The 27,762-nt window shown below is 37.3% G+C and overlaps 1 protein-coding gene across 11 annotated transcripts in view; it reads left to right on the forward strand.

Annotated features, from left to right (window-relative positions):
* BRD7 (bromodomain containing 7) overlaps positions 1 to 27,762 on the forward strand; it is a 38,555-nt gene that overhangs the window by 6,491 nt on the left and 4,302 nt on the right. For 2 of the 11 annotated variants that reach the window (XM_057533803.1, XM_057533804.1), the window contains exons 3-13: positions 6,440 to 6,569; positions 6,923 to 6,980; positions 9,645 to 9,789; positions 10,426 to 10,461; positions 13,600 to 13,710; positions 18,155 to 18,339; positions 19,365 to 19,488; positions 20,149 to 20,224; positions 22,912 to 23,142; positions 23,878 to 24,013; positions 26,136 to 26,247. In XM_057533803.1, the coding sequence (XP_057389786.1) occupies positions 6,440 to 6,569; positions 6,923 to 6,980; positions 9,645 to 9,789; positions 10,426 to 10,461; positions 13,600 to 13,710; positions 18,155 to 18,339; positions 19,365 to 19,488; positions 20,149 to 20,224; positions 22,912 to 23,142; positions 23,878 to 24,013; positions 26,136 to 26,247 (1,344 nt within the window). The remainder of the gene's footprint in view (positions 1 to 6,439; positions 6,570 to 6,922; positions 6,981 to 9,644; positions 9,790 to 10,425; positions 10,462 to 13,599; positions 13,711 to 18,154; positions 18,340 to 19,364; positions 19,489 to 20,148; positions 20,225 to 22,911; positions 23,143 to 23,877; positions 24,014 to 26,135; positions 26,248 to 27,762) is intronic. The other 9 variants (XM_057533806.1, XM_057533807.1, XM_057533808.1 and 6 more) reach the window with 7 other exon arrangements.

Raw genomic sequence — 27,762 nt, forward strand, 5'->3', positions numbered from 1 at the left:
GTTTATAACATTATATCAGTTTCATGTGTACAGCATTATATTTCTGCTTTTGTATACAGTACAGCATGCCCAGCACCAAAAATTTAGTTTCCATCCATCACCATACAGTTGATTCCTTTTACGCATTTCACCCTCCCCCACCTTCCCCTCTGGTAACCACTACTCTGTGCTTTGTATCTGTGTGTTCAGGGTTTTTTTGTTTGATTTGTTCATTTATTTTGTTTTCTTGTTTGTTTTGTATATTCCACATATGGGTGGAATCATAACAATATTTGTCTTTCTCCATCTGACTTGTTTCACTTAGCATAATATCCTAAAGGTCCGTCCATGTTGTTGCAAATGGCAAGATTTTGTCTTTTTTTATGGCTGAGTAATATTTCATCGTGTATATATATGTGTATATATACACACAAACGTGTGTGTGTATATATGCATCTTTTTTTTTCCATTCGTCCATTGATAGGCACTCAGATTGTTTCCATATCTTGGCTATTATAAATAATGCTGCACTGAACATAGGAGTGCATATATCTTTTCAAATTAAGTAAAACTTTTAAATTTTTCATTTATTTACTTTTTTCGGCCGCTCCGGGCGGCATGTGGAATGTGGGATCTTAGTTCCCTGACCAGTGATCAAACCCGCATCCCCTACAGTGGAAGCGTGGTGTCTTAACCACTGGACACCAGGGAAGTCCCAATGTAAGTAATACTTTTAATGAAAATTTAAAACTTACTCATATACAATAAATTCCCGTTTTTATTAAATACTATACTAGGTCCTAAGGGGCATACATACTCATAAAAACTAACATTTGAGTGTTTACTATATGCTAGGCATTGTTCTGACTTCTATATATTTACTATTTTAATACTTAATAGCTTTATGGGGTAGGTACTATTATTATTAGTATTAGTAGGTACTATTAGTATTAGTATTAGTATCATTTTGTTGCTGAGTTAACTGTAAAGTAGGTTATAACTAGAGAGGAGAAATGAATGACTAATTGTTGAGCAAAGTGGGAATTCTCTCAAAACACAATTCATTGACTTCTTTCATATGAATCTGCCACACCCAAGGTCTCAGGGCTGCTATGGCTTACTTGGGCTGGCAGAAAATCCTCCCCACTTTTTCCCATTCTGCTCTTCCCTCCTGAGGTGGTCCTGTTTCTTTTTTTTTTTTTTTTTAATAAATTTATTTTTTTGGCTGCATTGGGTCTTCGTTGCTGCGCGCGCTTTCTCTAGTTGTGGTGAGCGGGGGCTACTCTTCATTGCGGTGCGCAGGCTTCTCATTGCGGTGGCTTCTCTTGTTGCGGGCACAGCTCTAGGCTCGCGGGCTCTAGAGCACAGGCTCAGTAGCTGTGGTGGCACGGGCTTAGTAGCTCCGCGGCATGTGGGATCTTCCCAGACCAGGGCTCGAACCCGTGTCCTCTGCCTTGGCAGGCGGATTCTCAACCACTGCGCCACCAGGGAAACCCCCTGAGGTGGTCCTCTTAATCACAGAAGATCTTCCCAGAGAAGAAAGGACTCTGACTAAGGGCATAAGAGTAGTGTTGGTCCTCTGATAGAAGGATTATTTATTTGTTTATTCAACAAATATCTACCAGAAACCTATGATGCACTAGACTCAAATGATAAGTAAAATATAGTTCCTACTCTGCAGGAGCTCAAAGTTAGGCTGGGAAATCAGACACAAAAGGATAAATAAACTTCATGGCTTGGTAAATTCTAATAGAGGTATGAATAAAGTGTTCTGGGAGTCCAGAGGAAAGTGTTTCTCATTATGCCTTGGGGAAGTAGGGGAAAGCATCATAGAGGTAAGAGCTGAATTGTGTGGCAGATGCAGTTCCCAACCTAGGGCCAAAGATGAGGTGTAGCTTCAAAGTAATAAAGCTGATTTTTTCAGTTGAATTCTAAAATCAGCTGTTAAAACAAAGTTCTGAAATTGTTTTGTACACTGGAAGCATTATTTGAATATAGACATAGATATCTATGTATATATATCTCTCCTACAAAAGTGACCAATCTGAAGGATAGTACCTAGAACTTCAGCTGTTACTTCTCATGCTTTCACGTACCTATTTCACGCTGTCTCTTGTGATTAATTAATTCTACAAATATTATGTATTAGGCATTATTGAGCTTGGGGTTACAGAGCTGAATAAGACTTGGGCCTCTGCCCACCAGGAACTCCAGAAAGAGGCAAATGTGTCTATGACATGCAATGAGTGTTATAATATTAATAATATGAGCAAAGATTTACTTCAGAGGTGTTATGAATTAATAAAATAACTTGCCATTGAGTCATGGATAAATTAGAATCTAGTCTGACATAAATGCAATGTGTTTGTAGTTATGGAAATAGCCACTTTTTCTCTCCTGCCTCAGACCTTCATACACACAGGATATTTACTCTCCCTGTAATTCTGTTCCCACCCCCAGCCTGGCTAAATTTTCTCTCCTTCAGATCTCAACTCAGATGTTACTTCTTCATAGAAGCCTTCCCATACTTCTCCAGTCTAAATTAGATTCACCCAACAATTATTCTCTCCTTGAAATCTGTTTGGGTTTTTTTTACTAAGTTGTTTGATGTCTGTGGCTTTTTACACTGTTGGCTTCCTAAGGGCAGGGCTGTGTTTGTTTATCCACCAGTACGTATCCACACAGTAGAACCTCATTTACTTATTGAATGCATGAATGAATGAGTATTCACCATGTGCTAGGTAGGCACTGTGCTAAACATTCACATACACTATCTTATTTAATCCTCAGAACACTCTTCTGAGGTAGGTATTGTTGTGTCTGTTTTAGGGATGAGGAAAGTAGTCCCCCCACAAAAATTATGTAGTTGATCCATGATCTCATAGCTAATAAGTGGCAAAGCCAGAATTTGAACCCATTTTATAAACTGAAATTATAAACCCTCCTACCTGAAGTTAAATGGCTTTAGTATTTTTGTTCAGTTTTCTCTATGTAATTAGCAAAATAAACTGCTCTTAACCAGAACTGTGTTAACTTCCGGTTTTATGTATCTGTTACTTTCAGTAAGTGACATTAACAATAGGGTTCTATGGTATTTTGGAATCATAAAAAAAGAAAATTGGAAGGTAGGAATCAGAATGTTAGGTAGAGAGAGAACTATAGAGATCAAAGCCTCTTGTTTTACAGGTGAAACTGAGACTAAAACAGTGGAATAACTTGTTCAGGTTTACATTCTGGGAAATTAGAAGCTAGATCTCCTGATTTCTAGTCTGGCAATAACATGTTACAATATCTCCTTTCACTTTAGGGTAGTTTCCAAGTATATGTTTTTTATATTCTTTTTTTCTTTTGGACTGTGGCCCAGAAGGCGGTATTCTCTTGCCATACCAAATAGTAAAGTGGTCACTGTAGACCAGTCTAACTAGATAAAGTTACCAGATAGGGGTAGTTCAGAGACATTATACCTTCCTTTGGCACTTTTTCAGCTTTTCTGTTTCATGGTCATTTCACCATCTCATAAACTCTAAGATAAATAAGAATCAACAGTTGAATCTCTATCTTGCAGGTGATAAAGAGGGCTAGTGAGAGTAAATGAGTGCCTAAGAAGGTCAGAGTGTGTTAAGGGTGAAGCTAGAGCAAGAACTTGAGCCTCTAAACCATGTGTCAGCAAACTAGAGCCAACACCACCTGATTCTGTAAATAAAGTTTTATTAGAACACAGCCACACCCATTCATTTACATATTGTCTGTGGCTGCTTTCTTGCTATACCAGCAAAGGTTAGTAGTTGTGACAGACATTATGGACCACAAAGCATAAATTATGCTACCTGGCCGTTCACCAAAAAAAAAAAAGTTTGCCAACCCCTACTCCAGACTTCTACTATGGTCTTAGTTCTTTCCACCTAGGAGAGTGCTTACTGCCTTTCAGGCTGTCCTCTATCCACAATTTACATTTAATAGGAAGAGATCTTGTCTCTGAGGGTCTTTTTTCCATTGAACAGATGTTGTTCTAAACCTGCCAACCTACAAAAGATTCATGCTAGTTTTTTTGGGGAAAAGATACAGAACTTTCCTGAGTCAAAAATTGCTGCTCCAAAATAAGTCATGAGGCCATAAAAAAGACAGCAGTCAACTTAATGGAAACTGACATCAGGTGCACAATGAGTACAGTTTATAACGTTTTCTGGAGCTTCAGTCAGTCATGTATTCTGTATTAGATGCTTTGGACTCTGAGAATAGAATGTGAAGCTCTGTATCAGTGATACTCAAAGTGTGATCACTGCACCGGCAATACTCACATATCCTAGAAACTTGTTAGTAATGCAGATTCACAGGCTCTACTCAGCCTACTGGATCGGTAATTCTGGGGACAGGGCCTAGTCATTGGTGTTTTAACAAGACCTTCAGGTGATTCTGATGCACACTGAAGCTTGAGAACCATAATGAGACCTCAGAGTTTGCATTTCTAGCAATTTCCCAGATGTTGCTGGTCTGGGAACCACACTTTGAGAACCACTGCTCTAGATACTAGAACAAGAAATTTGGACATGGGCCAAGAAAATTAAGATCCTATTGAGAATCTTGAGCATAAAATAGACATTTTTGGACAATTTTACTATAAAATTTAATTTTTAAAATTCAGAGAACAGAGAATTAAAAAAACAAAAACTACCACCTGGATACCAACCATTCAGTTTAACAAATTGTAACATTTTGCCTTTTGCTCGTATTTTTGGTTTTTTTAAGAAATTAGAGTACAGACACAGATAAAGCTTTCTGTGTACCCTCCCAGAATCCATTCATCTTCCTCATTCCCTACAGAGGACCATGAATGTGGTGTGCATCACATGAAAACTTGTTTTTATAATTTTACTCCTTCTGCATACGTTTGTAAAATACACTAATATATTTTTAAAACTTACATAACTGTGATCTTGTAATAATTCTCAACTTTTTCCTCCAGAAATTATGTTTCTGAATATAATACATGCTGATACAGTGTAACTTTAGACTATTAATTTTACCTGCTGTGTAAATATGCCATAATTTATTAATCCATTTTCCTTTTAGTAGGTTGTTCCTAATTTTTTACTATTTCACAGAGTCCTGTAATAAACTTGCACATGTCTACATGTACACTTGTGAAAGGCAGTTTCTCTAGGGTATATGCCCAGGAGTAGAATAGCTGAGAAGTAGGGTAAAGGTAGCTTCAGCTTCATTAGATATTGTTCTCCTAATGGTTGTACCTATTTACTCACCCATCTGCAAGGTATGAGAGCCCCATTTCTCCACATTTTCATCAAAACTTGACATTTTTAGACATTTTAATTTTTACCAATCATAGAGATGTGAAATGCCTTCCAGTTTTTAAATTCATAATTCCCAGAGTTCCAGGAAACCTGAAACTAGTTTTCATGTTTCTTAACATTTCCAGTTTTTTTTCTGGGAATTAGTTATGATACCCTTTACCCATTTTCTATTGGGTTATTTACCTTTTTACATGAATCTGTAGGTGCTCGTTATGTAATCTTTGCTAATACTTTGAGTTATTTGTGTTTCTCAGTCAATAGGCTAGTCTTTTAGCTTTATAGATAAGAAAATCCCTCCTCTTGAGTCACAAAGATTCTTTTACTTTATCTCAAGTTTTAAAATTAAGTCTTTAATTTATCTGAAATTTACTTTTGCATGTGGTATGAGGTGGAGATCTAATTTCATATTCTTTTTAAATGTAGATAACCAGTTGTCCCAGCACTACCCTTTTGTCATTGATTTATAATGCCAATCTGTGATATATCAAGACTTTTCTATGTGCATGGGTCTGTTTCTGGGCTCTATGATACGTTCTATAGGTCCGTTTGTCCCTGTGTCAGACCCACATTGTCTTAATTATCACTTTATACAAATACTTAATATCTGATAAGACATTTTATTGTGACCTTTTCAAAACTGTTCTGACTGTTCTTGATGATTCACTCTTCAAGATAGATTATACAATTGGCTTATCAAATTTCATGAAAAATCCTGTCTTACAATTTTGATAGGCATTACATTTTATTTATAGATTACTTTGGAGCAAATTGACTATCTTTCAGTTCATGAACATGGTATATCTCCTTTATTCAGATCTTCCACAGTGGCCTTTCAGTAATGTTTCATAATTTTTCCTAAAAGGTATTAGTCATCTTTTATTAGATTTACCCATAGGTATATTATCTTGCTTTTGTGAATAGTATTATTTTTCTAATTGGTTATTTCTACCATATAGAAGCACTTTTTTTTTCCACCTTTATGAACATATTATTCTCTCATTTTCCAGTAGATGGCAGTAAAATACATTAAGATTTCATTATTAGTAATCTTTTCAGTGGTGTCTTCTTTTTTTCCACTGAAATTAAAATGATTTATTTTAGAGGTATTGATTCTGGAGTATTTCTAAATTATCTCCCTTTGTTCCATTTAGGAAGATAAGAAGAAGCGAGATCGGGACCGCGTGGACAATGAGGCAGAAAAAGACCTCCAGTGTCAGACCCCTGTAGGATTAGACTTGCCTCCTGAGAAGCCTCTTGCAAGCTCTTTAGCCAAACAAGAAGGTTGGAATAACTCTGAATTAACTGTCCTGAATGAGGAGGCTGAAATTATTTTAAAGATGATAGCCAGGGAAAGTGACTGGGTGTTTAGCTTTTAAGTTAAAGTTTAAAAGCTGTTAAATTAAAATTTTTTTTAAGTTTTCTTATTTATATCACTGCTTAAGAGCGTTAAATTAGCTTCAGTTTTGAACTTGATATTCTCATACTTCACCATATTTGAAAGATAAATGGAATTTCTCTATGAGATATTTAATGATGGGTATGAGATAAGTCATATATAGAAAGAAAATAAGCTAGACAATACTGTCTAGAATCTTCCTTTTAAAAACACTCTTTACCTTTCTTCTTTACTTCAGAAGTAGAACAGACACCCCTTCAAGAAGCTTTGAATCAACTGATGAGACAACTGCAGAGGTGAATGTTTTTTCCAACATTTTTATAACATGGAAATTGAAATGGGAAATACAGGATCCAAACCACGTCTTTTTATTATTATTATTTGTTAAAGCCATATTATATGGCCTGTATCCAAATGTACTTGATTTTAAAGTGGATGATAAATATTTTGCCTGGCAATAGAAGTACTCCAAGAGGCTGACTTTTAGATGTTCTCATTTGGTTTGTTTTAAATGGCAGCTTGAAGAGTGTTACTTAATACTCTTAATGGCAAATTTCTCCTTAATCTAAAGTAACTTCTGACATTAAAGCTTTAAACCAGGATTAAACAATATAGATATTTCCATTTGCTAATACATAAACATACCTTCTGTATGTTTGTGCAGTGCTTATCACTGCTGTGAATATTCAACAATTACCAAGTCTGAGAGAAGAGACAAAATGCCATAAATAAGATTTGTGACCCTCTCTTAAATGCAGAAATTTGATCTAAAAATTACAATATCTTGATAACACTAATGTTAAGTTCTTAGAAAAGAATAACATGATCTTCATTAAAATATTTATTTTGATACCTCTCTTTACTCAGAATTGAATTCTCAGCTCAAAGACATTTACATTATTGGAAGAGGATTCATGGGTATAGGTCATGCATTCTAACAGTGAGCTTTCTTCTTACCATGTTGGCCTTATATGTCAACCCCAGAACATATCATAAATAATTTTTTAAGATAAAGCCTCTAGTGCTATCTGTATTCAACACCTATTCAGCTTTGCAGTGAAAATCAGAAATTAGTGGCCTCTCTTCCTTTTTGGTGTTACAGAACAATTGAGATATTTACATCTCAAGTCTTTACACTTGAGTAAATCATTCATTACTTGTCCCAAAGGAGTGAACAGGTAAGTATTAAGCATTCCAAGTCAATTAGAATGTATGACTATAAAGCATTTTGGCTACCTTTTAATTTTGTTTCTTACAACGTAAGACCGGAATGTAGGGTAATGACGTCTCCTTAAAAGAAATCTACTTATCAGGGTCTCTCTTAGTCTAAGGATGTTCACATTGCTTAGAACATTTTGGGAATTAGAACCCAGAGCCACATTTTTTTGGAATAGCCTTAATGATTCTTCATCCTTGAGGCTCAGTGCAAATGCTGGTAAAGAATATAATTGACCAAGTTTAATAATAGCATTTTTGGTCAAACCAAGTGGGACTCTATATTAAAATGACTAATTTTAGGAGGTATAGATAATTTGCTCTGAAGAGGCCCTCCAGAGATGCTTCATGGTGTTATTCACAGTAGCTTTCATGGACAATATGCATTTGGATGTATAAGTTCCAGACTGGACATTTTTGCTTATTCTCGGTACTTTTTAATCTCACTGCTTAGGCGTCCTGCTGGGAAGAACAAAAGCAGATTCACACACACCTAATTCAGCTTCCATCTCTATATTTTATCAGATTTATGACCTAGAACAAATCATTTGACCTCTGAGCCTCAGTATTCTCATCTCTAAGCGAGGATACCACCTCCTTGATGGCTTTTGTGAGGATTAGATATAAAATACCTCAATTACCTACCACTGGCCCTGGCATGTGGTAAATACATTTTTTGAATTGCTATTATTATTTTTTAATAATAATAAATATATTTATTTAATAATAACCATTTTTATTGCTGTGATTATTTGGTGTAAGAAAGCTTTGATATGCCAGATTTCCAGAGGAAAATAACAATCTAATGAACTAATCTTATAGAGCAGTGGTTCTCAACCCTGTCTATCCTGGAAATATCAAAATTCAACCCTAGGAAAACCATTGCCTGGACCACCCTCCTATAAGAGATTCTCATGTAGTGGGTCTAGGGTAAGCCTCCCACCCCACTGGAATTTTTTTAAAGCTCCTCTAATGATTCTCATTTGCAGCCAGAGCTAAGAACCTATGATGGAAAGCACTGGGTCTCAAGTTTGGGGGTATTATGAGGACCTTTTTAATGTCAGTTTTTTGAGGACCCCCCCCACACACACACACAATAGAAGTTGTATCCACTGATTAAGAAAATATATATAGTCATCCCTTGGTATCCACAGGGGATTGATTCCAAGAGCCCCCGTAGATACCAGAATCCAAGGATGCTCAGGTCCCTTATATAAAATGACAGCAGTCCAGTGAATACAGCCAGCCCTGCATATCCACATTGAGAAACCCACGGATACAGAGGGCCAGCTGTACTCATGAGGAAGCAACAGCTCTGTGGCCCAAGAGTCCAAGCCTAATTAGAAACCAATATGGAAGATTGCAGATGTGCATTCATTGTTACTATTTCTGCTTTTTCCTCTATGATTGATAAAAATACATAGTACTAATCTTCCAGAGTACAAGATACTGGGTAGTTAATCTAGATTTCTTATTTTGTTTCATCTTTCCCTGTGTTGGAGATGCTATGAATTAATTAAGCTGCATATTTTAAAAGATTCTCTGTCTGAAGGGTACAATTTGTATGTAAAGCATCTTAACCTTGTTAAATAGTTATTAGTCTTTAAAATCGTTACTTCAGTTTTCAGTGAAAAACATTAGCCTACTACAAATTCTACATCTGAAGGGTTTCCTCTGACTCATGCTCCTTGACCAGTAGATTTGTTTGTGGCAGAAATAAAATTGCCTTTTTCCTATCTTCACAGGAAAGACCCAAGTGCTTTCTTTTCATTTCCTGTGACTGATTTTATTGCTCCCGGCTACTCCATGATCATTAAACACCCAATGGATTTTAGTACCATGAAAGAAAAGATCAAGAACAATGATTACCAGTCTATAGAAGAACTAAAGGTAACTCTAGTTTCTTACCTCTGTTGGAGAAATAGACTGAGCTATGCTACAAAGTAACATCTATTCAATTGAGAGTCAGACTTTTGGATCCTATATGTACAAAATCCTGGCAGAAATCTGCATGTCTGGTATTCAGAATCTTTCTCAAGTTTATTTTAATACCTAAAATCTGTATTTTTTTGTCTTAGAAAACATCTTTGAGCTTGGTGATAAAAAACCAGACAAAATAAGCCATCTGCTGTCTTTTATTATTTTTTGGGTTTTGGTAAAATTTTGAATTTCATGTGTTCTATAAAATATTTTCTCAACCTTTAAAATGAAAAGATGTTTGATTTTTAATTTCAGATCAATGCAGGTAAAATTGATATATTTTTTAATTGAAGTATAGTTGATTAACAATATTGTATTAGTTTCAGGTGTACAGCAAAGTGCTTTAGTTACATATTTTTTCAGATTATTTTCCATTATAGGTTATTAACAAGATATTGAATAAAGTCAGTATTTTAATGGAAGTTGATTTAGAGTAGTTTCTTTTTCTATTTCTAGACATCTTCCTAATAGAGAATAAATTGGCTTGTCTAGAAATACTAAACAGAAGTTTAATTACATTTTCTTGGGGCTTCCCTGGTGGCGCAGTGGTTAAGAATCCGCCTGCCAGTTCAGGAGACACAGGTTCGAGCCCTGGTCCGGGAAGATCCCACGTGCCGCAGAGCAACTAAGCCCGTGAGCCACAACTACTGAGCCTGTGCTCTAGAGCCCACGAGCCACAACTACTGAGCCCACGTGCCACAACTACTGAAACCTACACGCCTAGAGCCCGTGCTCTGCAACAAGAGAAGCCACCGCAACGAAGAGTAGCCCCCGCTCACCACAACTAGAGGGAGCCTGCGTGCAGCAGTGAAGACCCAACGCAGCCGAAAATAAAAATAAATAAATACATAAAAAAGAAGTTTAATTACATTTTCTAGTTTGATGGAAGTCAGTTGCTCCCTGAGTTCACTTCGGCTATACTTGTTTTGCATATTTTCTTCAACTTTAAGAAGAAAGAAATTTATAAATTACAAGTAAAGAACCTACAAGCTACCAAGATGATACATATGCCTAATGTTATAGTTGAAGTTTTTTCCATCTTTAAATAGCCTTGGTATATATGTTGGTTTCAGAGTTATACTTTACATTTTAGTCATCCGAAGAAAAGGAAACATGTGTTTTCTTTTTTAATTTGCTCTGTACCAAACCATTATGAACTTAACTGGTTTAGATAATATCTATTCTATCTTTGTTTTTTCTGGTTGAACATTGTAGTGTTCACCTGACCTAAGGGCTAGACCCTAATCAGTTACAGAAGGAAAATAAGACAGTAAATGTTTACTTGGTCTCTTTTTTTTTTTCATCCACGTTGATCGGTTGAAATTTATAACACTAGCATTTAGTTCTGTCTTTACTATCAACTTGAATGTATAGATAATATTTCACTCTGAAAAACCTGAATTGTATTCTCTTGTATTCAAAGAAATGGAAACTTTTCTCAACTTTTCATCTGGTGAAAATTAGGCTAGGACTGTTTATTCAGCATATTTTGGACCTTATATATTGCTTAATGGAAGATTTTTCACAGTTTTTTTTTCCTTTTTGTGAATAGTTTTCCTTGGATCTTTCCCTTATGATGACATGAGGGAGTAGAAGTATGCCCCCTAAGTGTTTTTGAGCAAATGGTTAAGATTTATTGTAATGGAAATGAACAAGTATTTTTAACTTTTTGGAGTTTTCTACATTACTACACTTTTTTCTCAGGAAAATTCAATAGCCTGATGTAGTATTTATTAGCTTATCCAGCTCATTAGGCTGTTCCAGGTTTTTTTTTTATTATTGCATGAAAAGTATGCAGAAAGGTCATTCAGCTTTATGAATGATGAAGTGCCATTCCACAGACGTCCAGTAAAGCCTAGCTCGTGGCAGTTAAGATTCATGGAATCTACAAATTGCCTTAACAGATCAGACCTGTAATCAGAATAGTCCAGTACTCTCTTGCCAGTTATAGACCAACGGTCATTTAATGTAATAGTCATCTAGTGTCTCCCCTCATTTGCCTCTCCTAACCCCAAATATATATTTAATAATTCTTAATGGAATGGAAGCTTTTCAGAATATCTGTAACAAGGGTTTTTAACCTGGGGTCCTTTGGGTAGCCATGGATGAGCCTTTAGGGGAATCAGGAACCTTATAAAATGACATGAAAATTTTGTGTTCACCTTTGTATTACATGTGTGTGCTTGAGGAGTGGATCCATAGCTTTCATCAGATTCTTAGGGATCCAGGACCTAGCAAAATCCCAACTGATGAGGGACTTGGCCAAGAACTGAGGATCCACATATACTTCGTTTCATCTCCTTTAAATTTAATATCAAATTTATTGTGACCCTTGAACAGTCTTCTCATATGCTTTTAAATAATATTCAGTCTACCTATCTTCATTACATTAAGTGTTCTGAGCTGTCATCACTCGTTATTAAATGATGGGGCTTGAATGTTTCGTTTTAAATTCAGAGGACGATTTTGGGGCTCAGATTCTTTTTTGTTGGGTTTTTATCATTTTAACTTAGTAAGGCCTTGGCATAATCACTCTCACATTTATACAATGTAAAAATTACTTAACCATGAAAATATGCAGTGGGATTGAGCTCCCCAGCACATGTGTATACTTTGAAATTTAAACCAAAAGTACAGTTTTGATAATTTGCCTACTGCAGTTACATGTTGTAACTCTTTGAGGTTGTATGGTTTATTTCAGGTTGGCATGATTTTGCAACATTCTGCAAATTATGTTTAGCTTATTAATAGTATCCAAACACTTAAAAGAAAATTAGTGTAAATGTTTTGCCATTTTTGCTCAGTTAATTTGAATCTGGTAGGAAATATTGTGATAATTTAACATTGTCCCAGTTTTTAGTCAAGATCTGAAGTAACATATTTAACTCGTAACTGGAGAATTAAGATGTTTGTTTTAAAACTAAGAATATTTTTTAATTAAATGAAGTACACAGTTAAAATTATTAAATATAAGATAGAAGTATTTTCTTCTAATTCTTTTTTTGTACAATAAGATTGTACTGAAGAAACCCATTTTAAAATTTTATCTCAGGATCTAAAATTTATATAGTTACTATAGAATGTTTAAGAATTTGGAAAGGAATATAGTAGGATATTTAAATTAATTTAGCAGTATTCGTTTTGTTTTATTTTTTTTTTTTTTTAAAGTTTTTATTTTTTCTTTCTTTTTTTTTTTTTTTTTTTTTGGCTGTGTTGGGTCTTTGTTGTGCACAGGCTTTCTCTAGTTGCAGCGAGCAGGGGCTACTCTTCGTTGCCGTGTGCGGGCTTCTCATTGTGGTGGCTTCTCTTGTTGAGGAGCACGGGCTCTAGGTGTGTGGGCTTCAGTAGTTGTGGCTCGCAGGCTCTAGAGCGCAGGCTCAGTAGTTGTGGCACATGGGCTTACCTGCTCCATGGCATGTGGGATCTTCCCGGACCAGGGCTCAAACCCTTGTCCCCTGCATTAGCAGGCAGATTCTCAACCACTGCACCACCAGGGAAGCCCTGTTAGTGAATTTTAAAACTTAATAAATTGCTATTAATGTTGCTTAGTAAACAGTAAAAGGATGGGAGGGGGTTTTGTTGGTTTGTTTTTGTTTTTTTGGGTTTTTTTTGATGGTGGTGGTTGTTTTTAATTTCTTGAAGACCTGCATGATTTCAAACCAGGACAGGAGGGTACTTTGTTTCATTTTAATGCATTCCTCCCTAATATTTTCTCTGCAGGATAACTTCAAACTAATGTGTACTAATGCTATGATTTACAACAAACCAGAGACCATTTATTATAAAGCTGCAAAGAAGCTGTTGCACTCAGGGATGAAAATTCTTAGCCAGGTAAAGGAAATTCTTTGTCATAAATAATAATTATTATAAAAATCTATATCCCTTTGTTTTTTGGTTATAGTGATACAGATCCAGTACAGTACTGGTTTTATTTTATAGGCAGATGATATTAAAAGTAGGAAATATTAAATGAAAAAAAAATTTTAACATAGAAAATTAAAGCAGGAAGATTCTCATTTGGAATTGATACAAATAAATATTGGCAGTCACTTGTAATTATTTACTTAGAGGCTGTTGAGTTGGTATTCACCAGATAGACTTATATTGGCTGTGAAACAAACATCAACATGAATTCCAGGACAGGATAGATTACATGAATTATGAGACCTTTTAGAAGGAAAGATCTCTATTTCCCTTTGTGGGGATGGAATCTAATGTTCTGGTGAAGCACAGGAACTCCTTCGAGTAGAAAGAAACAAAATACACAAATGAACGATAATTTGGAACTGTCTCAAAGCCACCTCCCCACAGGAGCAGACTTTCCTTTGAAGGATAAGAACTGGTGCACATAGTAAGGCATTTGACATGGGAGAAACGTGTGCAGAGACACACATCATCATCATCATCAAGCTTCATGAGGGAGCTTAAACTGATAACTTATTCAAAACAGAGATACTGTAGATAGTGGCAGAAAGTGACGGGAGTCTCATCTCGGAGCGATGGCTGATGAATGACCTTGAAGGGCAAATTGAGGTGATCATGTGCATCTGCTGGGAGAAGAGGAGAGCTCACAAGATAAATCACGTCTTTTTGAGGTTTTACAACTCTGCATAGGACGGAAAATTAACTGAGACAAACCTGGCACCTTGTCACAGCGGGAAGTCAAAAGACTGAGTTCTAGTTTTAGCTCTTTTCCACTAACTTGTGGACCTTGGCCCATCCTGGGCCCATTAACCACCCTGGGCTTCAGTGTTCTCATCTGTAGAGAAGAAGGTTTAATCTGAGATCTCAAAGATAATCGCTAGCGTTAATGTGCTGATTTTAGAAAGAGCTAGAGTAAGGAGGAGATCAAGAAGAACAAGATGTGAGAGGGATTTTGCAAAGAAGAAATGAGTGGGTATGAGGAGAAAGAAATCAGAATCAAGGGCTCAACTTCAAATTCAAGGGAGTTAGAGGATAGTAGAAATGAGTCATGTGTAGATGCACATGGTTTTCCAATTTTTATGGTGATCATTTGTATCAGTTTTACATTTAAAGAATTGCCTTAGTGTGCAGATGTCTTAGTGTCTGTGTGCTTGGCTTTGAAAGATTCTTGTATCCACTTAACTGAGGAAAGAAAAACATTTGGATTGATGATCATTCTTGCACTCCTAATATTTAGACAACATCAATTCCCACCCTTTCCTAGAGACTTGGGAAACTGTAATGTAAGCCAGTTACCCATCTTTGGCAAAATATGCAGAGGAAAGGGGAATATAAAATGTTTATCCCATTCTTTGCAGAAAAACTCAGAATCCAGAATCAAGCCATATTCCAGTTTTAAAAACCTGCAAATACTTGCTATTTTTGTATTTGAAGTAAAAGTGCACCCAACAAATGCAATGTTTTGTCACTCCAAAATATGTACATTGAATTTTTAGGGTAAAGTTTAATTCGCAAACATAACATATCCAAGTAAAATTTTCAACTTTGATCTACCACTGTTTTCTCATCTTTAAATAATGTAGTTAATATAACATGTAAACGACTCCAGTATCTCTTATATTTTATTGGGGATGGGATGGCTGGAAGCACAGAAAAAAAACCTTTCTTTTCCACTTTCCCTTTTCTCTCTCTGTTGTCTTCCCTCTTTTCAGATCTCTTCCTGTTGAGGAGCCCTACGCATCCTGTGTTATAGCTTCCTGTTGACTGTTCTCTCCACCCTAGATGGGAGAGACCCTTACAGTAGTGATTTTTAAATGTTTAAATTTAGACCTTCTGAATTAACTCTTTTAATAGCACATCTCCCAAGAGAGCCCAGTACACCCTTCCGTGAATGGTGTCTTTTCAAAGATAACTGTTTTTGAATTCAGTGTAAAGATTGTAGAGCAGTCATTCATCATTTTTTCAGTTACACACAAGTAGTGACTATTAGGTGACTATTAGTAGATGTGTTATTTTTATAAAAAGTAGACATATGCAGAATAATTCTTTTGACCTCCCAAATAAATACTAAATGCTGCATTATAGTATAAACAGTACTATTCATAGCATAGTGGCTTTGGATCAGACTAATCAAGGTTCAGGTCCTGGCTGTGTTATTGAGACTCTGTATGATCTTAGGTAGGCCATGTAACCTTTCTCAGCCTTTTTCCCATCATGTAAAATGGCATAACAGTAGTACTTAACCTTATAAAATTATACCTGCTGTGTGAGTGAGCACTCAGTAGGTGTTAGCTGTTATTAATGGCAAAGAATCAAACCCTTTAGTCATTTGTAAAATTGAGAATTAATAAACAGTATGCTGATTTGAAGACATTTTAGTTACCAAAAAAGAAAGACATTGCTTTCAAATTAAAATTAATTAAACTCAATTTTTTTCCATGACTTGTGTTGAAATTTAGAAAATTGAATTATTTTAATTTTATGCATATTATGTTTTTCTAAAACTCTGAAAATGTTCTTAAATGTAGGTTCTGATTTATAAAACTCTAGAATGGAAATTAAAAGGTTACTGAGAACTTTGTGATCTAAGCCCATTCATTTAACCAGCATTTATTGAGTGCCTACTATATGCCAACCTCCATTTCAGGTGCTAGAAATAGATGAGTAAGAAATGGCTTAAGTGACATGCACAGGGGGAAACACAAATGGCCAGTAAATGCACACAGAAAGAATCACACACTAATATTTTTTAAGTGCGTATTAAAACCTGTTTTTAAAAATCAAATTCGTAATTTTTTTTTAATAGTACTAATCAGTTTGCCAGGGATTCAGAGAAAATTTCAAACACTGGTGAAACTTTCAAATACTATTAATTGTTACAGTTTTTCTAGAAAGCAGTTTGGTAGTAGACATCAGAAGCCTTAAAAATACTCATTCTCTTTGACCTAGTATTTTTACTGCTAGGATTTATTCTAAAGAGATAGAGATTCCCGGAGACCTTTATTTATAATAGCAGAAACTTGGAAATAAGCTGAATGTCCAGTAAGGGTCGTTAATTAAACCATGAGATGTACATGGGATGAAATACTATACAGTTGTTAAGAATATTTTAAAGAATATTTAATGATACAGAGGGGAGATACTTGCAATTTATTAACTGAAAAAAAACTTTGCTGTTACAAAATGTTTATTATAATTCCAATTTGTTAATATGTGTAATGCTTAGAAAAATACTAGAATGTTAAACCTGTTAACACTTTTCCTCTCTGGATAATAAATTAACAAGGTATTTATTTTCTCCTCTACCCATATCTTTGTCTGCCATAAAATATATTGCTTAAATAGTTTTAAGATTATTTTAAAATTATAGTCCAGTAAAAATAGCAGGGTCCATTTCTTGAGGCTCTCAGTCTGTACTGCTAATACAGCAGAGTATGATGAGGAAAGTCCCCATCGTGAGAGACAAGAGGCCTGGTCTTAGTCACTGGTTCTGTGACTTTAGGTGAGTCATTTAGCATTTCTGGGCTACACTGTTCTTATTTGAATGACCTCCGGTCCTTTCCAGTTCTAGTTTCTATTATTCCACAGAAGTCTACCCTGCTGTTGCTGTGCAGCCCTGAGGAGACTGCAGTCCATATTTTATCCAGTGACAACACTCAGAACTAAAAGGCAGAATAGTCACTGGGTACAAATCTGCCTCTTTAACATTTGTCCAGAAACCTCAAGTCCTTAACCACCATGAAAATTTCACAGCATATCAACGCAGTGGAAAATTCAGCACGTTTCACAAAACAGAAACAATACTTCTTTGGTTAGAACATTATGCACTCTGAAAAAGAAACTATGCTAGCAGCCTTTTTATTCTCCTTGAGGCATGTTTTCACACAGAGAAAAATGCCAGAATCATCATTGATCATCCCAGGATACCAGAATGTAAGGGATCTTTACATGTTCACATGCTCTAGGTTTTAAATACCTGATAATTCTTAAATGTCAGAAGATAAAACCATTCTGTTAAATATAAAACTTTAACATCCTATTAAACTAAATTTTACTTTTTAAATTTAGTACTGCAAAGAATACTTAGTATTTATTCACACTTTCTCTTCTGTGAACTTTTTGATGATGCAACAGAGTTATAAAGCATTCTCTTACATTGGAAATTATATGCATTGAAGGAATAGACTTTATTGTCCTGGTTCCTAAATATTCTACTCTGTTGGTATGATCACATTAAATTTTTTTTCTTCCCTAGTTAATAGGGTAAGTGCAAACTCTTGTGGGGGAAAAAATGCATTACTTTCAAAATGAATGACAAACATTCAATAAGAATATCCTTGAATATTTTTAGGAGAGAATTCAGAGCCTGAAGCAGAGCATAGACTTCATGGCAGACTTGCAAAAAAGTCGAAAGCAGAAAGATAGAACAGACACCTCGCAGAGTGGGGAGGACAGCGGCTGCTGGCCAAGAGAGAGGGAAGACTCTGGAGACACTGAGGCACAAGGCTTCAAGAGTCCCAATAAGGAAAATAAAAAGTAAAGAATCTTTGCAATATTAAGGTTAAGCTGTCTTTTTCACACCAGTATCGGGAGAAAATGCTGATTGGGGGGCCTGCCTTGGGTCCATGGTTGGTTGGGTTTTGTCCTGAAAGTCCATTTTGATGATTTGATATCCCTCTTCTCATACAAAGCATTATATGGAATTGTCCAAACACAGTTCAGAAAATAGTTCTGAATGTCTATTCTGTATGAAAGTAGTTTTAAAACCAGTAAATTACCTTTAGGGACTCATATTGTCTGTGAGTTTATTTTAATAGAACTATTTGTTTAAGAAAAAAGTGTGTATTCATTATTTCATTCCACAAAGGAGTTGAGACCGTACTTAATTAAGCCTAAGCACAGTTAAAGCTACCTTCTAAACAGATGGCTGTCACTGAGATGTGTGCATGTTTTCCACTCAGTGTCAACTGGTAGGAGCAGTAATGAGCCACTGGTCCTACCGGGCAGCAGCTGGCATGGCCAGACGCAGTCGTGTATATCCCGCTCACACCACTGCCTACTCTGATGCCCAGCACCTCGCTGTCAACTGTGGGAGAAGGGTTTAGTTAGCAGTGTGGGATTTCTGCTGTCATAATGCAAAGAAAGTAAACTTGGGACAAGTTTTTGTTATATTTCTAAGATTTATACATTTTAAATGTACGTTTATTTTAAATTTTAATTTTAAAAATTGGACTTAATAAAACAAATTGTAAAACAAATTGTGCGCCCCTCCCCTTTTAAAACATATTTGAGGTGGAGTTTCATTTTTGTGAATCTTCTAAGAAAAAAGTTTAAAGCAAGTAACACTGGACACAAAAAGGGAGGGAACTAACCAACCTACTTGGTTTGCCTTACTGTTGGTGTGTTATTAGGGCCCCTTACCAGGTCATTAAGGAACAAAGTTTTAATTGGTGTCAGTAGCGCAAATTTCTCCGCTTTAGTTGTATTCATATTTGGAATTACATTTTAATGTTTTCATCTTATCTTTTTTTTTTTTACTTAGTACTAATGTGTGTTTTCAGGAAAGACAAAGATGTACTTGAAGATAAATTTAAAAGCAATAATTTAGAAAGAGAGCAGGAGCAGATTGACCGCATTGTTAAGGAATCTGGAGGAAAGCTGACCAGGCGGCTTGTTAATAGTCAGGTGATCAAGCTTTTCCTTTCTTTTCATTACCTACTGATTCAGGTGGTCTGAAACTTTCAGTTTTTAAGTTGCTTGTGTACTTTTAATCCGTATCTGCCATAGAGCTCTGAAGGAGAACACTCACAAAAAGAAAACGTAATAATAATTACTTGGTTTGTAAAGTACGTAGTATTATCCTCTGTCACTGGATAGAGGGATTTGGGTTTGTTTTTTTTTTTAAGTGATGTTAATGTGTTCTAAAGTTGGAAAATGAACCACAGACTTAAGGCTTACAAAGAAAACATTTATGTACTGGTCTTTTCAAGTCATATTGTATAGCACGTTGGTTCTAAAACCAAATGAATTAATACATGACTTTGGGCAAGTCACTCCCCTTCCCTGGCCTTCAGTATCCTTTTTTAATAGAGTGAACAGAACTCGGTGACCTTAAGGACCCACACAGCTCTTCAAAATTCTGAGATTTCTCTTACCTTCATTTCTTTAACCCATCAACACCTGTGTGCATGGAGACAGGTGTGAAAGTTGATATCTGAGTATAATGATGATCGCTACCTGTAATATTAGTTTGACTAAACTAAGGTAAGGTTTTCTGATGAGCAGCATATGTACATATGGTATATAAAACTGTTCATGCCATTTGAATACTTTGGGTCATTGCAGTGTGAATTTGAAAGGAGAAAACCAGATGGAACAACAACATTGGGACTTCTCCATCCTGTGGATCCTGTTGTAGGAGGTAAGTTCACAGAATTAGACTGTGCATGAACTTGATGCTAATTTGGCAAAGAGCAGTAGCCTAGGTTAACATTTTAAAGCAACAAGTCTGAATATTGATAAACCTAACTGTATTATCATCCGTAAAGAACTTGGCTAGGCATCGTGTACTTCATGCTAACAGCTAGCCTAACTTTATTTCATCCCAAATAAGTACTACAGATCAAATTTTCTTTAAAATATAAAGTGCCTGGAATATCATACCCACCATTAGCAAAGCCAAAATATTAGGCAGTCATTTCTAGCCCTGGTTTTAAGAGACTCTGGTATAAAGGCTCAGTTATTTCTTGAAGTATCTCAGAACCCTCAGACTATGGCATAATAAATTTAACTTTGACTTTTTAATTTCAGGGAATAAAATGAATACATAGGCCATGTAGTACCTTAATGGGAATGGAATAATATATAGTTAATGACATATCTTTCAGTGTGGTTGATAGAAAGTTTATAAAGGTTGGGAATCACTTTTAGAAACTCAAGTCATACTTACATTTTCTCAAATGATATTTTTTTTTTTTTTTTTTTAATTTTATTTATTTATTTTATTTTATTTTATGGCTGTGTTGGGTCTTCGTTTCTGTGTGAGGGCTTTCTCTAGTTGCGGCAAGTGGGGGCCACTCTTCATCGCGGTGCGCGGGCCTCTCACTATCGTGGCCTCTCCCGTTGCGGAGCACAGGCTCCAGATGCGCAGGCTCAGCAATTGTGGCTCACGGGCTTAGTCGCTCCGCGGCATATGGGATCTTCCCAGACCAGGGCTCGAACCCGTGTCCCCTGCATTGGCAGGCAGATTCTCAACCACTGCGCCACCAGGGAAGCCCCTCAAATGATATTTTAATGGAGATAGTATAGGGAATATTTTAAACCTTGGTGTAAGAATGGGAAATTTATGTCATTCATCTGAGGGGGGAAAATCATGTGATAAGCATGAGAATATTTTATAAATATCTGTTATCCTACTGCCATTAGGAGAGAGTTAATTGGAGATACAAAAATTAATAATGACAAAATTCCTGCACTTCAGGATATAGTCTCCATTATTTATTGTTTGCTATGAGCAAGACACTGTCTTAGGAGCTTGAGATGGAGCTAGGTGTAAAAAGGGAGCAAAACATGAAGAGACAAGTCCCTCTTACGTTCTGTGGAGTGGGGAAAGGAGGACACAAACAAAAAGAATCATGTAAAGAGATGGCAACTTGTCCACCATGAATCAGTACATCAGAGGAACAGAGCAGCAGAGTAGTAACAGGATATACCTATCTAGTGTCTGGGGGTCAGAGAGGTTGATCCCAAAATGGTGAGTAAGGGATTGGGGAATAACAGGTAAAAAAAAACACCTTGAAGCAGAGAAGAGCTTGATGCATTTGATGCAAGCCTGTCAATGTTCTCTTTGAGCATTGCATTCCACTCTTGAAATGCTGAAGGAGAACATTAATAGCCTCCTTTACTTAGAAGAAAAGGAACTGGTGCTATGTTTTCAAAACAAAACTCATTTTTTACTTTTATATGAACTTTTCATAAGAATGTTTTAGGGTCTTAGGTCAAAGAAAATGCCACAGGGGAGAAAAATAAAAAGAAAATGCCACAGGATTGAGAGCATTGCTCTCTCTAGTATAGCCGTGATGAAAATTTGGTGATGCAACTAAGTTGATTTAGGTCACACCCTAAGATCTGCCCCTTTCTTTGTACTTGGGGTCTGGTCTCTGCTCTTGGTCTGGTTTTCTGGATTTCCTGCTTCTGTAGGCGTTGTCAAATGTGGCCAACTCTGACTTGACTCCTCACACACACAGCAGCTCCCCCAGGAGGCCAGTTTACTGGTTTAAGGTAGAAGATGCCCCTGTCTCAGCTGCATCCTCCTGGTTGGAGGCACTAGTACCAATTGGGACACCAAATTCCAGACTGCTTATTACCAAGGAAAGAAGATATGATTTAGGTGTTTGAAGTTTCTCACAAGTGCTTTTATTTTATCACACTGATCACATGTGGCAGTAGACTCTATTCCAGGGTGGTCATGCTACAAAAATCATCTCATCTCTTCTTCAAGAGAAAATGTCCTTTCTGTTGGATTTTGTTAGAGACCACATTTTGTCCTGATACCATCCTTCTCAGTTCTTATGCTTGTATCACAGATTTCTAGCATCATTACAGGGGTTCGTTCCTGGTTTACAGACATCACGTCTTTGAAGGCTATTCTTCCCTGCAGTGCAAGTCTTCCTCAGACTAATTCAGATTAACTTATCCTGAATATATTATGAGTTCTTGTCTTTAATCATGTATTTTCCCTTAGTCTTTTACTTGACCTTTTCTACTGGTTTACTTCCATCATCTTAACGTTATAAGATCCGACCTTCAGGACTTCCCTGGCTGTCCAGTGGTTAAGACTCCACGCTCCCAATGCAGGGGGCGCAGGTTTGATCCCTGGTGGGGGAACTAAGATCCCACATGCTGCGGGGTGCGGCCAAAAGAAAAACTAAAAATTAAAAAAAAAAAGTCCATGTTTAAAAAACTTTAAACATGTTTTTTAAAGTGAAGTGCAACACGATTATAAAGAATTCCAGGCTGCAGTAGAGTATAATGAAAAGGACCAGATTTTGGTCCCACGTACATTCCTTCCTTTCTAAGCTCAGATTTTCTTATGTTAAAAATGGGTAGAGCAAGGGCTGCCCAGAGTCACGTGGATGGCATGCAGCAGTGTGCGCACAGACGCTGAGCGAGAGCACCATCTGGACCACTGCCACCTGAGCTGCCGCCACCGTGCTCACTCTTATGTTTTAGAACCAGGCTACTGCCCTGTGAGACTGGGAATGACAGCTGGAAGACTTCAGTCTGGAGTGAATACTTTGCAGGGGTTCAAAGAAGATAAAAGGAACAAGGTAACTCCAGGTAAGGCTCCCACGTGGTCATCAAGTTTTTTCTTCTCTCTTTCTCAAGGAGCTGAGGAAAAGAAGCACTCTCTTTATGGTATTTTTGCAATATTAATTAGCTATTTTATTAAGAAGAAACTGAAAAATCAGTATTTTTTTTTCCTAAATTTATTTATTTTTGGCTGCGTTGGGTCTTTGTTGCTGTGCGTGGGCTTTCTCTAGTTATGGCGAGCAGGGGCTACTCTTCGTTGTGGTGCGCGGGCTTCTCATTGCGGTGGCTTCTCTTGTTGCGGAGCACGGGCTCTAGGCGCGCGGGCTTCAGTAGTTGTGGCATGTGGGCTCAGTAGTTGTGGCTTGTGGGCTCTAGAGCACAGGCTCAGTAGTTCTGGCGCACGGGCTTAGTTGCTCCGCAGCATGTGAGATCTTCCTGGACCAGGGCTCAAACCCGTGTCCCCTGCATTGGCAGGTGGATTCTTAACCACTGTGCCACCAGGGAAGCCCCTGAAAAATCAGTATTAGTATTCAAAATGAGCTTTGTTATTTCTTTTTTTTCCTCTCCCCTTTGCGGGCAAAGATTCACCTGAGTTGTGACTTCCCAGATATGTTTTGGAGAAAATGTTTACCCTAGATTTGTATGCCAGTCAATGAAGTAGCAAAGTTAGAAGGGAATAATCTTTAATAAACAAAAAAATAGATTGACATACAAGTTAAAGAATGGTATTGTGGTTTTGTGTGTGTGTGTTTTTATCAACAGTGTTATACTTGAATTATGGACCCTACAGTTCTTATGCACCACATTATGACTCCACATTTGCAAATATCAGCAAGGACGATTCTGATCTAATCTATTCAACCTATGGGGAAGACTCTGACCTCCCGAGTGATTTCAGGTGAGTCACCAGTTCATCAGTATTCTGAGTGCTACATTGTCCTAAAATATTGATATACGTAAGTGATCTATTGATAGACTTACAGAGTTATTCAAATGGTAGAAAATGTGTTCAGTAATTTTTTTAACTGACAATAATCAAATAGACCCTTAGTTATCATCGCTCTTTAATAGAGACTATATATTTTAAAGAAAGAATGTATCTCCCTAATGTTTTCTGATGTTGGCATCTGTAGTATTTTAATTCTTACAAAAATATCTTTTTAAAGATGCTGTGTACCTCCACTTACTAAAATTCAGGAGCTTGTTGCTTCAGAATGTTGACGTGCCACCTGCTTTACTGTAACAGTTTTGTGTGTCAGTGAGTTGTTCCAAATTTGATCAGTTTGGGAAGCCACAACCCATTTTCCCCAAGATAAGAGGTAGGACATGATTCGATTCCTAAGGCAACCCACATCTAAGCCTGTTTGACCCATCACGTACCAGTAGACCATTGCAGTTACACTCAACTATCCCTTATTAAATGTTTCTGTTGGAAGATAACTTTGTGTTCTTATTTAGGATGTTGGGTACTTTGCATCCCATCAACATAATGAAATGTCCTGATTTACTGGGATTCTGGCTTGGGGTGGGGCACTGAGCTTGGGTTTTTCCTCCTTGGCACTGGCACTTTGTTAACTTTCGTTATATGTAAGAATTTAACCCAATAGATTAACCAGTCTCCTGGTGTTCTGACAAAGGGGGGATTGTTCACTTTTATATATGTATGGTGGTAGTGGTGGCAGTGTTTTTGTAAGGCAGGGGTCCTTAGTCAGTGACTGTGGTTTAAGATCAAGCCATTTGTATATCCTTTAGACCTCTTCTCACCAGCTTGAATAAATTCTTTCAGGATTATTCATCCATGCATTCCACATACAGGCATTGCAGGTGCCTTGTTTTCCAGGCAGTCTTCTAGATACTGGGGATTCCCCTGGGAAACAATGCTGACAAGGACCCATGCCCTCCTGTCAGGTGGTAACAGGTGTTTTGAAGAAAAGTAAAGAAGTAAAGGAAGATAGAGAGTACTAGGATTGGGAGAGGGGTGCTGTTTTAAATAGGGTAGTCAAGGAAGGCTTTGCTAAGTGAACATTGGGCAAAACTGAAGGCAGTAAAGAAGCAAACGTTGCTGCCATGTGAGAGAACATTCCAGCCAGTGGAATAGCTGTGCGAAGGCCCTGAGGTGGGAACCTGCCTGACACATTTAAAGACCAAGAAGAGCAGTAAGGGCCAGGAAGAGAAGGGGGAACAACTGGTGGGAGTAGATCTTTATAAAGACTTTGCGTTTTATTCTAAGTGAGATGGGAAAATATTGGTGGCTTTTGAGCAGAGTAGTGACCAAGTCTGGCTTATAATTTTAAAAGGATCACTATGGCTGCTCTGTGGAAAACAGATTGCAGGGGGGCAAGGGAAGAAACAGAGGAACTGCTGTCATAATCCACGTGAGAACTGGACCGTGGGAGTGGTGGCTGAGGTGCTGAGAGGGGATCAGTAGTCAGCCAGTAGGATTTCTTGACTCACTGAAGTGGGGTGTGAGGGAGCAAAGTCAAGGAGGACTCCAGGGTTTCAGACCAAGCCTAAAAGGATGACATTGCTGTTTACTGAGAAGGGGAAGATTTTAGAAGGACTGCTTCGGGAGGAAGATCCAGCAACTCAATTTCGGACATTTTGAGCCTATTAGACCTCCAAATGGAGCTGTCCAAAGAGTGTGGTCCAAACTGGAGGTGTGACTTTTAGAGTCTTTTAGTATCTGTGAGAGTCCTGAGCTGAGTACGATCACCTTAGGGAAGAGGCAAGGAATTCCACAGACTGAGCCCTGATCCCCTCCATCACTGAGGTCTTGTTCTTCCTTGAAGTTTCCCCAGGAGCATTTCCTTTTCATCGTGTTCTTGGTATTGTTTAATTCTCTTGTGATGATAACTTGATCACTGGTAAATATGTAAATACAGTGTTGTGTCTAGATGGAAAGTTTCACATCATGGGGTATAAATTAAAGGCATCTAATGAAATAGTTGGCTCTGATAGGAAGATTACGCCAGTGGAGATGATTTGTATGAAAATGACTTTCCCAACACACTCTCTTTCAGCATCCATGAGTTTTTGGCCACATGCCAAGATTATCCATATGTTATGGCAGATAGTTTACTGGATGTTTTAACAAAAGGAGGACATTCTAGAACCCTGCAGGAGGCAGAGATGGTAAGAATGCTGCTAAAGAAACAGTGATTTATCATTGGCCCTCAGGTGTTAGTCATCAGTGTTATGAAACCATGGGATTAACCAGTGTGACAGCTGAACTCCATTGCACTGAAAAGACAGCCCAGCCCGGGTGGAGACCATGGGTGGAGGACAATGAACGGAAACGAGTAACTCGGCTACCAGGATCTGTGAGGGCCAGTGATTGTCATTATCTCCTCATCTTGGAAATGTAGGAATCAAAAATGGGGGTTATAACTCAGAAGTCAGCTCGTGTTATGTACCCTAACAAAAAAAGGAAGTCTTGCTCACTGGTTTGACATTAAGTTGACTAAAATGATAGGGAATGTCCTTTTCCTTATTACGTAGTAATAATATAGTGGTGGAGCCTCAAGTAAAAAAGTAAAAAGCTTCCTCATTGCTGTATTTTATTAACACTTGTAAACTAGCTCCAGTTCAGTTGGACATAGTTCATAATCTGGGATAATTCAGAGACTTGGCTCAAAGATTAAAACCAGAAAGTGTTCCTTCAGTGTAGAGGAGAGTTGGTCTCCAGAATGTCCTTGTCACCATAGTTAGAGGAACCCTGTATCTCCTGGGGGTCATAACTCTTCCTGGTGGCTGTGACTGTAGTTGCCTTGTCCTCTGCCCTCGCTGTACCTGTGGCTACTGGTCCTTGGGTGACCTGTCAGCAAAGCTGAGTCAGCGCCTGAAGTTCAGTGAGAATTGCTGTAGAGTCTTATATCTTAGCACATAAACTGCTTTCTTCACATAACCTAAAAAACATTCAGCTTTACATCAATTCAAAAATATTTTTACTATACCCTTCCCAGCAATTAACCTGAATTAATTAAAAGTCTTGAACTAAAATTGCATATCTTTCATTTTGTTGATATGGCAATATATTTCAAATTTAAAGCTCCTCTGCCCTTTGATCCAGCAGTTCCTCTTAGAATTTATACTAGAAAATTAAGATAGAAGTTACATATAAGCAATACAGTGTTTATAATTTTTTAAAATTGGGAATCAGTTAAATAAATCACAGTATAACCTTTCAAGAAAAGATAACAGGGCTTCCCTGGTGGCACAGTGGTTGAGAATCTGCCTGCCAGTGCAGGGGACACGGATTCGAGCCCTGATCTGGGAAGATCCCACATGCCGCGGAGCAACTAGACCCGTGAGCCGCAATTGCTGAGCCTGCGCGTCTGGAGCCTGTGCTCCGCAATAAGAGAGGCCACGATAATGAGAGGCCCGCGCACCACGATGAAGAGTGGCCCCCACTTGCCGCAACTAGAGAAAGCCCTCGCACAGAAACGAAGACCCAACACAGCCATAAATAAATAAATAAATAATAAATAAACCCAAAAAGTTTAAAAAAAACAATGAGATACAATTTAAAAAAAAAACAAAAAGAAAAGATAACAGATCATGATTGATTTTTGTGCATGATACAAGTATTGTTTATATACGCAGTATCTCTGAAGACTAGGATTATGGGAAGTTTTCACGTTCTCTATA

Source organism: Balaenoptera acutorostrata, chromosome 19, assembly GCF_949987535.1.
Source record: "Balaenoptera acutorostrata chromosome 19, mBalAcu1.1, whole genome shotgun sequence".
Taxonomy (NCBI): domain Eukaryota; kingdom Metazoa; phylum Chordata; class Mammalia; order Artiodactyla; family Balaenopteridae; genus Balaenoptera; species Balaenoptera acutorostrata.